This window comes from Myotis daubentonii, chromosome 10, assembly GCF_963259705.1.
Source record: "Myotis daubentonii chromosome 10, mMyoDau2.1, whole genome shotgun sequence".
Taxonomy (NCBI): Eukaryota; Metazoa; Chordata; class Mammalia; order Chiroptera; family Vespertilionidae; genus Myotis; species Myotis daubentonii.
Window position 1 is genome coordinate 33,216,576 of NC_081849.1, and position 14,641 is coordinate 33,231,216.

General features: G+C 42.9%; 2 protein-coding genes across 2 annotated transcripts in view; both read left to right on the forward strand.

Annotated features, from left to right (window-relative positions):
• TMEM178B (transmembrane protein 178B) overlaps positions 1-14,641 on the forward strand; it is a 354,516-nt gene that overhangs the window by 305,079 nt on the left and 34,796 nt on the right. The window lies entirely within an intron of this gene.
• LOC132211437 (melanoma-associated antigen B16-like) lies at positions 6,085-7,293 on the forward strand. The gene is given in 2 exon segments (XM_059656115.1): positions 6,085-6,409; positions 6,650-7,293. Coding segments are annotated over 2 exon segments (969 nt in total).

Consider the following 14,641-nt stretch of genomic DNA (forward strand, 5'->3'; position numbering starts at 1 on the left):
GACAGATGCCTCCCCAGGTCAGGTCTCCAGCTCCTTGGGTTCTTGCTCTCATTACTTCCCTGGAGTCTGTGTCCTTGGGCATTTTCTTTTGTAAAAAACTAAGGTTGGTAATGGGTTGTAATAATCTCCCCACACACTCTGGCGTGGGACTAGTTACCAGAGATGTAGCAATAGCAAGGTCAAGAGGTGAGGCCACTTGTAAAGTCCTCGGCAGGGACAGGTCCTACTCCAGACCTCCCCATGTCTTTTCTGACACTGGCTCTGAAAAGTTAGGTGGGCTATCCCATGCACTCTCCTGTCGCCATTACTACTAGAAAGACTAGCATATTAAAAATGCACCACAGTGGCAACTAAACTGGACCCATAAAAATGGTGGAGATGGTAAATTGTATGGTAGGTATATTTTACCATAATTTTTTAAAAAGGCATGATATCCTGACACAGGCTTCAACATGGATGGAAACATGCTAAGTAAGATAAGCCAGACACAAAAGGACAAATACTGTATGATTCTACATACGGTAGTACCCCCTTATCCACGGCTTCACTTTCTATAGTTTCTGTTACCCATGGTCAACTGTGTTCTGAAACATTTAAATGGTAATTCCAGAAAAAATACCAATTCATATGTTTTAAATTGCATGCCATTCTGAGTAGCATGATGAAATCTCTCATCATCCACTCTATCTTGCCCAGGACATGAATCATCCCTTTGTCCGATGTCCCCATGATGTATAACCCCCTCTGCCCGCCCCCTCCCCCTCCCCCGGGTCAGTCACTTAGTAGCTACCTAGATTATCACATGGACTTTTAGGATATTGCAATGGGTGTGTTCAAATAACCCTTATTTTACTTAATACTGGCCCCAAAGACATTCACATAATTTTTAATAGTCTTTTGTTATGTGTTTTATTTTATTGTTAGTTATTGTTGGTAATCTCTTCCTGTGCTTAATTTATAAATTAAACTTTATCATAAGTATATATGTACAGGAAAAAAATATACTATATTTAGGGTTTGGTACTATCTGTGGTTGCAGGCATCCTCTGAGGGTCTTGGATAAGGGGGCACTACTGTATATGAGTTTCCTATAGTTGTCAAGGTCATAGAGACAGAGTAGGAGGTGGTTGCCAGGGACTGGTGGGAAGGGAGAAAGAGGACTTAGTGTTTAATGGGTGCAGAGTTTCAGTTGGGAAGATGAAGTTGTTCTGGAGATGGATAGTGGTGATGGTTGCACAACAGTGTGAATCTACTTAATTTCACTGAACTGTACAATAAAAAATGGTTAAAATGGTGAATTTTATGTTATGTATAAATATTGGAGGAGCCACCTCACGGGAAGAATTACCATGAAAACATTTTAAAGCACAAAATGAACATTTGGGGGAAGCAGAAATACAAAAATTAATTTTTTGAAAGCCCCCATTTATTGATTCAAAGTCATTCTCTTACCTTTGGATAATAAAAATGTATCGTGTGTAACTTGCGTTGTTCACAAAAGATCATGTTTGATGTATTCAGTTTAAAAGTAGAACCCAGACAAGTCACCCATTCACTTAGCACATTCATGGAGCTTAAGTGGGAGGCACAGTGCTCAACACTGAATGAAACAATCAATGCAAACTCACTAATTGAATTGAATTTAAAATGGTCTACATTCTTCTTACAAATAGCTGGGCAAGCCACTGAACTTAAGGAATCTAGCATCTCTTGGCTCGTGTGGGTTTTACTGGTGAGTCTCTTTCAGGCCTCCGGGAGGAGGCAGGCCCAGGTTGTATTTGGTGATGAGCTTTTGCTGCAAAGACTTGAGGGAATGAAATATGGAGGGCAGTGTGTCCTTGGCTACACAGTGTGGGTCCCAGGGCTTAGCCTGGACTTTATGGGAACAGTGACGCAGTGTTATTTGGATGCCAGGTTGAGCTTGAATTACCTGTCCCTCACATTCCCATATCCCCACAGAGGAACTGAATGGGTCAACTTTTTTCAGTGAGAAGTGACCCTACTGGGCAGGGTGTCCCTCTGAGTTGTCCTCAATGCATAAGGTTGCTGTAATGATTAAATGAGTTAATGAATGCAAAATCTTTGAACAGGCTATCCAGCACGTGGCAGGTGCCAAATCAATGCTTTCATTATAAGGAAGCTAGGCACAGTGTCAGATTCTAAGGATGAGGGTGGCGGCGGGGAGAGGGGGGGCCTGCAGGGACTAAGTGTGAAATCTGACCAAGGTTTGATGCTCTGTATCAACCTCATTCAAATATAAATTGTCCACAACCTGCTGTAAATGTGCTTGGGCTTTAGCATCAAGGCAAGGGCAGATGCAGCCAGATCATCTCTTATACCTATATTTTTGCTTTAGAATCATATCCCCAAGAGATTTGCAGCGGCATGAGTGGGTTGACAACAAAATTCATGCTGTTTATTGACAAAAGAAAATTTTCACTTAGCTTATGCATTTAGAGTCTGGAAAATGTTGGTTTTTATTTTATCTAAGCCATTTGCCAAAGAGTATTTAGACAGATTCAGAGAGGAAATGAAAAGAAATTGCTTTGCCAACATTGGAGTCCAGTTCCCCCAATAATAGTTCACCTTCAAGAGGCAGCTAATATGTGTCATTTGTGATCCCCTCTAACCCTTACATTCTGAGGGAGGCATTGTTATTAACTCCATTTTACAGGTGAGAAAACTGAGGCTGAAACCCAGGCAGTCCGACTCCTGACTCTTCTGGTTTTCAAGGTTCAAAATTTTTAATTAAAAAGCATCACTGTGATTGGCAGACTGTTGCTCTTCTTTAGACCTTTGGAAGGATGTTCAGCTTCATAATGTCACCAAGAACACAGATGATAGCCTTCTGCTCCCAGGTCATTGTGATCCTTCATGTTCAAAAACTGTCACTTGGTCAGTCAAGAATATTTCCGGAGCACTTTGTACGTGCCAAGCATGGTGCCAAGTTCAAAACAATCTTCTGCTGCCCGTCCTGTCTGACATTCGGGAATTTATAGCTGAAGCAGTCTTCAGGCCATGTGTGCATTTCTTCTTTCTGCTTGCCTATAGGAACTCAATTTTGCATCACAGCATTTTTCCTGTCCCAATCACATGTAATCGTTTTTGAGTCACTCTGATGCTTCTTATGTTCTGATTCTAGAAAAGAGGCCTCTTGAAATATTGCCTACTGCTGAAATGGCATAGTAGTCCTAAGAATTTAAAAACTGAAATCCATAAAATAAACACCTTTACCAGTATGCATTGTCAGTCAGAGACAGAGATAAGACAGGGAAAAGAAAAACCACTCTGTTCTTTTGCAAGACCTGAGTCCTGTTCCCCGGCATTCTCAGGTCATCTTGCCTAGAAGTAAAGGCAGTGAGGCATTCAGCGTGCAACTGCTCACATACCTGGTTAGAAGGCTGTCGGTGAGGAAGCCTGCATTGTGATTGGGCTCTGGAAGCCAAGCGCCTCCACAGCTGGGCAACTTCTAGGTAGAGGATGCTGGAAAGAGCTGCTTGAACTTCCTCTATCCCTGTTCGCCTCCTCTGAGCTGAATGGCATTGCTTTTAAATCATGCTTTGAATATTTTTCTCTTTGATTATAAAAGCAACACGTGCTTATTGTTGAGAATTTGGAAGCCACAGAAGAAGACAAAGAAGAATACAAAAATCACCCATAATCCTCTTTCCCCACAATTAACCTTTTGGTATGTTTTCTTTGGGTCTTTTTTTCTTGCTTATTGTTATCATTCGTGTTTATAATAGTTATTATTGCATATCTGGGAGCACACAAAATATACAATTTTCAATCTTGTTGTTTTCATCATTATTTAATTTCTTCAAAAACATTTTGTGGCTGCATCATAGCCCATAATGTGAGTCTATCATAATTTATTTAACTATTTCCCAATTATTGGAATAGCTTTGGTTGTTTTCAGTTTTCACAGTGGGGTTTTAATGTCTGCAATACACTTCTTATGTAGAAGAATATGTTTGGTCAGCTTATAACATCTGGGAATTAATACTTCACTAGAGAGTTTTGAAAGTGACTTATTTCTCAAGCTAATTTACTGTATAGAAATATCAGAATTTCAATATAGAAAGCTATTGCCTACCTTTTATCACTATACCCATACACTCACAAACACACTAATCTACTAGAAATGTATGTTTCTATACTTAGTAATGACATCTACTTAACATAAACTTCATTCAACTTTGACAGTTGAATGATCCCTGCAGAGAGTTAAAAGTTGGGTAAATTATGTGAATGGTTATTATTTGTTTTGCCACAAATCAAGTTAAATTGGTCATGTGCATGTCACAAGAAGGCGAGTGAGTCTTATGCCTGAGCATTAGGAAGACTTGCTGGGGGTGAGGAGTGGATCTCAGCTGATGAAGAAGAATTGGACACACAGAGACGGAGCAGGTGCCTCTGTCCAGCTTCACCTTAAGGCAGAGACCAGAAGAGTGGAGAGCATGCTGGGGAGAGGGAAAGCCACTCAGGTGGCTGCAGCACAGAGCACTTGAAAAGGAGAAGAGAGATGACACTGGTAATGAGGGTCAGATGTGAAGGGCCCAAACTAGGCTTTCCCTGGGGCCTTGCCTCAGGGGCAGCTGGGAGCCATTCAAGGTGTTGAGCACAGAGGTTAGAGAATGAGTCTTGCTTTGGAAGAGTTCCTCTGGCCGCAGAGCATGACATGGGTTGGAGCAGGGAAATTCTGAAGGAAGGACTCCGAGGGTGGGTCAGCAAGTAGGACCAGAATTGAGCTAACTGGGCTCCTTTCGAATCCTCTCATTTTATCACCTCTCCTGAGAGATGGGGAAATTGAGGTTTGCTGCAGGTCATGTGGCCAGAAGTTACAAAGCAGGTGTTAATCCTAATACCAAGGCTCAGGCTCACTGATGACCTAGCCTCAGGGTGAGGTTAGGCAGGCCAAGGCCAGGCAGAGGCAGTGGGGATGGAGGAGGGGATACATGCATTCATTATCATGGAGGTGAGATCCGGCAGCTGGTCAGACATTAAGGGGCATGGAAGGAGGGCGACTCCAAATGCCACTGAAGTTCGGGGGACAGATGGTCGTGATGATGGTGATGCTGTTGGCATCAAGAGAGGGGCACTTAGAGAGTGAAGATGAGGAATTGCATTTTGGAGGTTCAGAATTAGAGGCCTAAACTTTGTTGACATGTTCAGAAAGCCATGAGACATATGGACCAAGGTCTGCACTGCTGATGTAGCGTTAATAGACATCAGATGAGTGGAAAGTTAGCTCTGATTGAAGTAGGTTGCAATTATATTTTAATGCAGCCAAAGTACAATTTAATATTATAAATTTTAAATAAATTAAAAATTTCACCTTTCAATAGAGAATGTTTGCTTTACGTTCTTTGGGGGATCCTAAGCTCCCAGAGCCAGAGGGAGCCAGGTTTCAAAGTTTTCCGATTCTAAAATGTTGAGTCTCCTTGCCCTGTATCCTGTGGTGCTGAGCCTTCTGCGCAGGCAGAACAGCGTGTTCCTCCTTTTAACCTCATCAGGAACGTGTAGATGACGCTGCCAGTAGAGTCCATTCTATGCACAGACCCCTGCGGTCCAACCCAGGGTGCAGGAGTGTTCCCCCGACTCCTGCATTTAAACCCTACAAGCACCAAAGGCTCTGACTCTTTCCTTTTTCCAGTGACAAGGACAGTGTCCCCAGAAGGCAGGAATGAACCCCAAGAATGAGAATTGTCCTATGGGGCGGGGTGGAAGGACACAGCAAGTGTGAGGCTAGATGAGCTGGTGTCAGATAAACAATGTGGCTCCTATGCCTTGAGAAGTCATTTGAGGAGTAGAAAAGGCTGGGTATCCACATCTAAATTTCTTGCCTTCAATATTTTATCCATCATCCTTTAAAAAAAATTCATGCTCTATTTTCCTCCCCCCCAACTTGAAGGTATTATCAAACATACCAGTTCTTTGGGAGAACAACAAAAAAGTTTTTGCTGAGGCGGGGCTTTCTTAGATGGAAAGAGGGAAGGAGGCTGTAGTTGGCAAAGACGAGGGAGTGATTCCCCATTGTCTTCCTGTTCACACTCCTGATTACCACCACCCACAAGTGTCCTCATGGCTTTTCCTCAGAAGAATCCACAGTGCTCACCTGATCAACTCCTTCAGACCCACAGTGAGACCCAGGGCCTGGAGGTTGCACAGGAGTCCAAGGCTCTGGAGGAGGCCTGTCTCTCCTCCCATCCTGAAATGCCTGGCAATCTGAAGGAGGCTCCTGATGCTGGTATCCCCAATACCTCTGAGAGTGCTCAGAGTTCCTGCTCCTCCTCAGTTGTCACCACAGCCTCCTCATCAGGCAAATATGGTGAGGGCTCCAGTAGCGAAGAGGAGGAGGATAGCACCTTAGAGGCGGATCCAGACCCAAGAATGTGTCCATAGGTCAGTGATGGCGAACCTTGTGAGCTCGGCGTGTCAGCATTTTGAAAAACCCTAACTTAACGCTGGTGCCGTGTCACATATAGAATTTTTTTTTATATTTGCAACCATAGTAAAACAAAGATTTATATTTTTGATATTTATTTTATATATTTAAATGCCATTTAACAAAGAAAAATCAACCAAAAAAATGAGTTCACGTGTCACCTCTGACACGCATGTCATAGGTTCGCCATCACTGTCATAGTTGCTGTAGATGAAAATGTGGCTTCATTGGTGAATTTCCTCCTGCTCACGTATCAAATGACAGAGATAATAACCAAAGAAGATATGTTGAAGATTGTCAGCAAAAAGTATGAAGACTACTTCACTGAGATGTTCCTGAGAGCATCTGAACGCATGGAGATAATCTGTGGCCTTGATGTGAAGGAAGTGGATCCCACCAACCACTGCTATGCCATCTTCATCAAACTGGGCCTCACCTATGATGGGATGCAGCATGGTGAAGTCGGTGTGCCTAAGCCTGGCATCCTGATTCTTATCCTGGCTGTGATCTTTCTGAAGGGCAACCGTGCCAGTGAAGAGGACATCTGGGATGTTCTGAAGGTGACAGGGGTGTATTCTGGGAGGAAGTACTACATCTTTGGAGAGCCCAGGAAGCTCATCACAAGATATTTTGTGAAGGAAGAATACCGGAAGTACCAGCAGGTGCCTAACAGTGATCCTGCACAATGTGAATTTCTGTGCGGCCCAAGAGCCCATGCTGAAGCCACCAAGATGCAAGTCCTAGAACTCATGGCCAAGGTTCATGGGATTGACCCAAGTGGTTTCCCATCTCAGTATGAAGATGCATTGCAAGATGAAAAAGACAGAGTCCAAGCCAGAATTTAAGCGAGGGCTGTCTCGACTTCCCTGGCCACTGCCCGTTCTATGGCCAAGCCTCGCAGCTCCTGTCACACTTAGGGAAGTCAGGGATAATTTCCTTATGCATTGTTTGAAGAGGCAGTTCATGTTCATAGAATTTAGGTCTGCGATGAGGCTTAAAGAAACACACTGTATACGCCTGTGTTCCTCTTTTACATGTGTAACTTGAAAATGTATTATTTTATTTGTTGAGATCCGTATTACTCAAATATTTTTTCTGTTTTTGTTTTTTAGTATAGGTTTAATTAGCTTCAAAATCTCTAAGTTTATGAATGATATTGGTCATTCATGTAATGCTCTAAGGAGCTTTTGTATTAAGAGTTTGTCTTTTTTTTTGGAAAACAAAATGTGAAACCATCCATCTTACGTTGTCATCTGGAAAAAGACAAAATGGCATTGCTGTAGCCATGTCCCTGGAAATGTAAAGGAAATGAGCTTTAAGAAAGTTGGGATCAATAGAGAAAGAGAAGGAAATCGAAATGATACTCAAATCTTGGCTTTATGTTCTTTTTAGTTCTTGTTGTGTAAAATTAAGTGATACAGACATGTATTTGCCAAGCTTTTTCAAGAAGCTCCAAGAAAAAATGTTAATAAATTAGAAAAAAAAAGGTTTTGCCCAATGTTTCCCATTTTGTTCTGAGTTTCCACACATCTGCTGTTGACCCTGACCTCAGTAATGGGAACCTTGCTGGAACAAACTTCGATAGGCTGCCATGGAACAAAGACAACATCGAGGGCAAAGGGAGAGAGGGACACACACGGGGCCAAAGGGGTGGGAATGCTTGTCTCTTACAGAACCTAACACAAAGTGCATAATGAGCATTTACTTAACACAGCCAGACACTGGCAAAATTCAAAAGTGACTGACTACACATGAAGCATGAACAATGTTCCCAGTCATCTGAGATGCTTCAAGCATAGAAAACGAACCATGCAAAGTGGAAAACATTTGAAAACATAGAAGTAAAGCATTAGGCATCACTTTACTAGAAAACACATAGAAAAGGCTTTCTCATCAACTGGCTCTAAGTGAGCTGTGCCCTGTCAGCAGCGCCTGGCACATAGGTGACGAAAAAACATCAGCTCCTGTCTCCCTTGCTAACTGACCTTCTGGGAGACGCACCGTGGCTCCTACTGAGTTCTGTACCTTCTGAATGGAGTAATCATCCCTTCATTCTATGGATATTTAGAGCCCCTCCTATGTATTAGATGTGAGAGACACAAAGGAGAAATAACACCACCTTGGTTCTCTAAGTGATGGAGCGACTGCACTACACATGGCAGACAGTCCAAGGTTGTATGGATCTTAGACCTTCTCTAGGGAAGGGCTGGTGTCTTACACAGATTTGTAGAACAATAACCTGGATGAGAAATGGAGATCTGCAAATGATAAGCAAATGAATGAGTCAGTGAATGAATGAATGCGCTGACTGGTCTGGCCCACAAGTATGCTTGAGGGGCACTTCCTACAGAAAGGGGAGATTCTGGGTAGGAGTACTCAAGAGGTTTCAGAAAGGGCATTTGTCAAGTGGAATCTGGGACTTCCCTGAGTTTGTGTGTGGATCTGACCTTTTGGTTTGGATGAAATTCAGAGTATGTGAAAGGGTGTTATTTCTGGTATCTTCAGGTTTATCTTCTCTGCTAATTCTTTTCTGCATAGAAAAAGACTCCAGTTTTAAATGCTTAAAAGAAAAAGTCCCTCTAGCCCTCTGTGTTTTACCCCGTAACCCCACTTCCTTCCTCTTCTTTACAATCAGTCTACTTGAAAGCATAGTGTTTAAAGTGAATTTTCCTCTTACCTCCAGTTCATTCCTACTAACTAATGAGATTGACTTCCACTAACTGTCTTTTCAAGGTCACGAGGGCCCTCTTGGTTGTATATCTAGTAAGACTCAATGCGGGGAGAGACCAGGCCAGTTTTATGAACTGCCATGTTCCCTGCACTAGCACAATGCCTGGCACACAACTGGTGCTCAGCAAGTCTCTGCTGAATGTTTGATGACATTATGTCTTATTCATCTCAGCAGCATTGGCCATCATTGAAACCCTTGCTTTGTTTCACTCCCATTATGTGCCTTAGGCTGGATTTTGCCCTTCCCTTTTTGACCATCCATTTTCCTTCTTCTTTTTTCCCTCTTCTCAACCCTTAAATACTGGTGTTCAAACTTTGTCCTTAGCCGCCTTTTCTCCTCACTTTTATACACCTACCCTGGGAGAGTAGGCATTCAATCCTATAGTTTTAATGAAATGAGCCTTATATCAATATCTCAAACACTAATCTCCTTTCCATGCATTAGACCCACACAGCCAGGGCCATCATGTGCATCTCCAACTAGATGTCTCTTAGGCAATTAAACTGAACTTAACGCCCTGTCTTCTTTTACAAAACCTGTCCCTCTTGTCCCTCCACCCCTTTCCCCTTGCCCCCCCCAAAAAGAAATAAAAATATAAATCCAAACAGAGAAGCAATACTCTATGCCTCTTCTTTTGTTCTGTATTGGTTAATCACCATTTTCTGATCTTCTAAGCCAGAAATCTTGGATCATCAATGACTTATCTCTCTCCCTTCTCTCTTACATTCAGTCACCAATTCCTGTCAATTCTACTGCCTTTCCCTCCCACACCCTAAGTTCTAAGAGAACTTAGCTGGTTACAGTGAGTACTTCTTTGCTTCCAAATGTTCCTTTGCCCAGAAAGGCTCCCTGTCAGCACTTGGTGTACTTCTCCTTTGCTTTCCCATGTGGTGTGTGGGCTTGCATGGGTGCACCTGCATACACCTGCAGTGCAGGGCTCAGAGGAATCGATAGGCTTGTGCATTATTTTTCATTTAATTTTTTATTATACATTTTTCCATGGTCATTGACATTCTTCAAAAGAATAATTTTGATACAAATAATATTCAGTTACATTTTGTTTAATGTTAAGTTCTCTTCTGGGGTTTGAAGTGGCATAGAATCTGAAAGGGACAGAGGAATGCAAAGGGCATGGGCGGATCAACCCCTTTCCCAGACCCGCCTCTCACTGGCTGAGGGACCTTGATCAGCTGAAATTCCCTTGTCTCAATTTCTAAGCATACACAATGAGAAAAAAACAAAACACATCTACCTTATAGAGCCATTTGGAAGGTCAATGGACATGTTCTACAGCAATTGCCCAATCCAATGCCTGCATGTAGTAAATGTACAATAAATGTTCATTTCCCTTCTCCAGGCTTTTCAAATTCTTTGCTATCAACCACTTCTCAGGTACCTGCAGCATTTTTTTCTGGAAAGCATAGCACCCTCTAAGGTGCCCATGTGTTTTAAAGCTCCCATCTCTGATTGCTTTATGGGAACTCTGTGGGGGCACACTCTTGCCAAGCCATCTTAATTTCTAGACTCTGTACTCAGAGCAGCTTCAGTGACACATGATATAGAGGAGAAGATATGGAGCCTCTCTGGGATGGAATAGGAGGTGGTACTGGTCTAGCTCATCCCTCATAGTAGGAATACCCCCAGGACCAAGCGAGACCCAGAGCCAAGCTGGGTCTACTCAGGTGCATCTGGTTGGCTGAGCCACAGTTTCCTTTTCATCTTTTTCCTCTGTAATTTCCCCTGTTGCCTTAGCAGTGTGGCTGCAGGGACAAGGGAGTCATTCTTGTAATTTTTTTTTGGGGGGGGGGACACTTTGCCTCTCAGTTCTGGGGCTCCCCCTGCTTCTCCTTTCTTGTCTCCAGGCTCTTGCTTTAGCTGCTGACCTAGCTTTCATCAGGAGAGTAGAAAGTTTGCAATTTGCCTTCCATTGTCTTGACAATGGATGTGATGTGTGTATAACAGCATCACACAATATGCCTATTTATGGCAGCTCTCTGATCTGGAGCAGCATTGAGGAGGAGGAAGCTTCTAGCACATCTTCTGGCCTAGAAATCGTTGTGTGTTTTTTTAAATTTTCACCGCAACTATCTTCACCTGTGATCTCTTCCTGACTTGAAAGGTGGTGCAGAAATATCTGTGGGTTCCTCATCTGTGGGGTCTCCCATGTTTTTATTAAACTTAAGGGTAGGGAGCCCCTAAATTGCATGGCCTGGTGTGATCTGGAATCTGGACCTATTTTAATGCTCGTATATGACAAAAACTGTGTTAGATTTCTAACCAATAATTCATACTGGCTTTTAAAAATTATTTAATTTGAAGGCGAAGGAAATTGTCTTCAAGTCACTATGACATTTGGGTCGCAGAAGTGGGTCGAATTGGGTAGATACATCCTCAGCGTGTGCTCTTCCACAGTACATGCAGTTTCAGTAATTGTTACAGCGTGGGATAGTGAGCTCATTTAGCCAACACCTGCTCATGTCAGTGACATGGAAATAAAGTAAAACAGGCATGACAACAGGCCTGAACAAGCTCACATTTACTGGAGGGAGGGAGACATAAATAATTGCAGTAAGACCCGTGGAATGTGCTGGAGGAGTGATATCGACCGATTGCTACATGTGTGCTATGTACCTGGAAGGCTCCCCGACATTTACTTGTCAGGGAAATCTTTAAGGATGCAGAGAAGCCTGTCAGGTGGAACATGTACTAGTAGGTAGCCATGTTGGCAGGAGCACAGCACAATCAAGGAAGGAGGGGGGAAGTGCCACATCTTTCAGGGAAATGCAGTCTGTTATGATGAGTTACTGGGGCTTGGAAAAAGATGGACCTTTTTGGGATCAAACCCCCAAGTCAGGCACTTTTCTCAAACATAAGAATGATTGTTTTCACATAAAAATACTTCCTTAAATATAACTGCAATACAACACCGAACCAACTCACACTCTAGACAGTGGTTCTCAACCTTCTGGCCCTTTAAATACAGTTCCTCATGTTGTGACCCAACCATAAAATTATTTTCGTTGCTACTTCATAACTGTAATGTTGCTACTATTACGAATCGTAATATAAATATCTGATATGCAGGATGGTCTTAGGCGACCCCTGTGAAAGGGTCGTTCGACCGCCAAAGGTGTCACGACCCACAGATTGAGAACTGCTGCTCTAGAAGAAAACTACAGGCAGAACTTCCTGTTTGCTACTTCTGTTTTAATTTTAATTAACTAGATCATGGAAACCTTTGCAACAGATTTGCAGTCTTGCCCATGTCTCTTCCTCCCAGAGCAGTGTAATGCTCACTGTAAGAGCCCAGGGTTCAAATGGCCTCTATGGCCACTGGCACCTCTGCTATTAGCTGCTGTAGCCTCCAGCTATTTTGGTCCTCGGAGAATAAGAGGCATCCATACTTCAGGGTGAATGCATCTCAGTGTTAATAAATAGAAAAACAGAGCCTTCACCTTGGCCTCTGCAGATACCTGAGAGGCACACAAACAGATTCCAGAAGCCTGTTCCCTCTGGGCACCAAAGCCTTAATTGGGAGCTAACCCCAACATGTTACTCAGCTCCTATGTGCTCATGTACAGCAAATGCAAAGAATGTGCTACATGAAAAATAGAGAGCCAATTCAAGTGACTTCCATTTCTATTTATACTTACATAGCTCAAGCTTTGTGTCAGATACTGTTTTAAGCAGTTTACACATATTAACTTACTTAATCCTCTGAATATAAAATCCCCTTTGAAGTAAGTGCTGTCATAACCTCCACTTGCAAGTGTGGGAACTGATCTAACTTGCCCAAGTTCACACAGGTATGGATTTGAACAAGGGCAGCCTGGCTCCATGAATCAGTGCTTCCATCCCCATCTGTTGAGTCCAAACTCCCACTTCCTTCAGATATGATTGCTGTGCAGAAGGTCACCCTCAGGGACTGACTAATTCGAGAATGAATGTCTAGATCCCAGAGCAGCTGACACCCTTTCACAGGCAATGTGCTCGCATCCTGCAGAAGGAGAGCTTCCTGGGAATGAGGCTCACCCAGAGGTGCCCCGTGTGGCCAGCATGGCCTTACTGGTCACGCCACACTCTTGACACTGGGGCTGTTGAGACAGTGTCCTATCGTCAGTCTTCACCATCACAACGAGGTCTAACCCACACTTTCCCTCACCGCGTGTGTGTTTTGAAATTCCAGTCATCTTTTTTGTGTGCAAGGTCTCGAAAGAGCAGATAGAAAGCTATTCAGAGCATATTTTTCTTTTCTAAGCGGCATTTATTTAAATGCATGTATCCTGGTTTCCCATGTACAGTTGCAAGCAATACCTTTCAATTTAAATGTTAATAGGAGTGTAAACTTCAAAATCAAAATTTTTCCATGTGGGAGCAGTGCTTTTTCTGCTTCTATTTAATGGCTCTCCCGCCTCTCCTCCTCCTCCACCCTCCCTCATTATCCACCCCCTTCGTTCCACTGTGCTGAACTATATTCTTTTGCTAAAAAGTTTAGAATGCACCTTTCTGTGTTGAAAAATTAGCATTTCAACGGTAGGGTCGTGGAATGTAGATAATGGAGTCCAACCCAACACAGTTCATGAACAGACTTTTCTTTATCTCAGTCTTAGCCCGTGGAATTGGCCTCTCTGTTCTCTTGTGTTTTTCCCCAAGGGGATTATTTTTAGGCTGACCATGCAAATATTCTTCCACGGCTTCCCACAGGTGAGTTAGGTCTTTCTTTTCTTTATTTTTCTCTAAAAAGACAGGAAGAGACAGGGGGAAAAAAACAAAAACAAAAAACCTCTAAGTGATGTAAGTTCCTGGGCGCAGAGTACTGCTATGGGCCCAGTGAGCTGTCACAAAGAACAGAAAAGGCAGTTTTTACTTCTTTTTTTTTTTTTTTTTTTTTTATTGCTTAAAGTATTACAAAGGGTATTACATATGTATCCATTTTATCCCCCCGCCCTAGACAGTCCCCTAGCCTCCCCTATCCCCCAGTGTCTTATGTCCATTGGTTATGCTTATATGCATGCATACAAGTCCTTTAGTTGATCTCTTACCCCCCTACCTCCTGTCCCCCAACCCTCCCTGGCCTTCCCGCTGCAGTTTGACAATCTGTTTGAGGCAGCTCTGCCTCTGTATCTATTATTGTTCAAAAGTTTATAATGGTCTCTATTGTCCATGAATGAGTGAGATCATGTGGTATTTTTCCTTTATTGACTGGCTTATTTCACTTAGCATAATGCTCTCCAGTTCCAATAAGATAACATTGGCAGGTAGGTGGCCTAGGTGGGCAGGAGGGGGCCATGTGCACATGGGACATTCCATAGGCGGAGTAGCCCCTGGGATTTACCCAAGTACAAACAAAAAAACATTAGAGATTTTAAGGCAATGAGAATAATGACTAATGCCTTTAAATTCAAATATGGCCAGTCTACTTACCTTTCTAGGGACCTCGTGGACTTTTATTTACTTCTCTT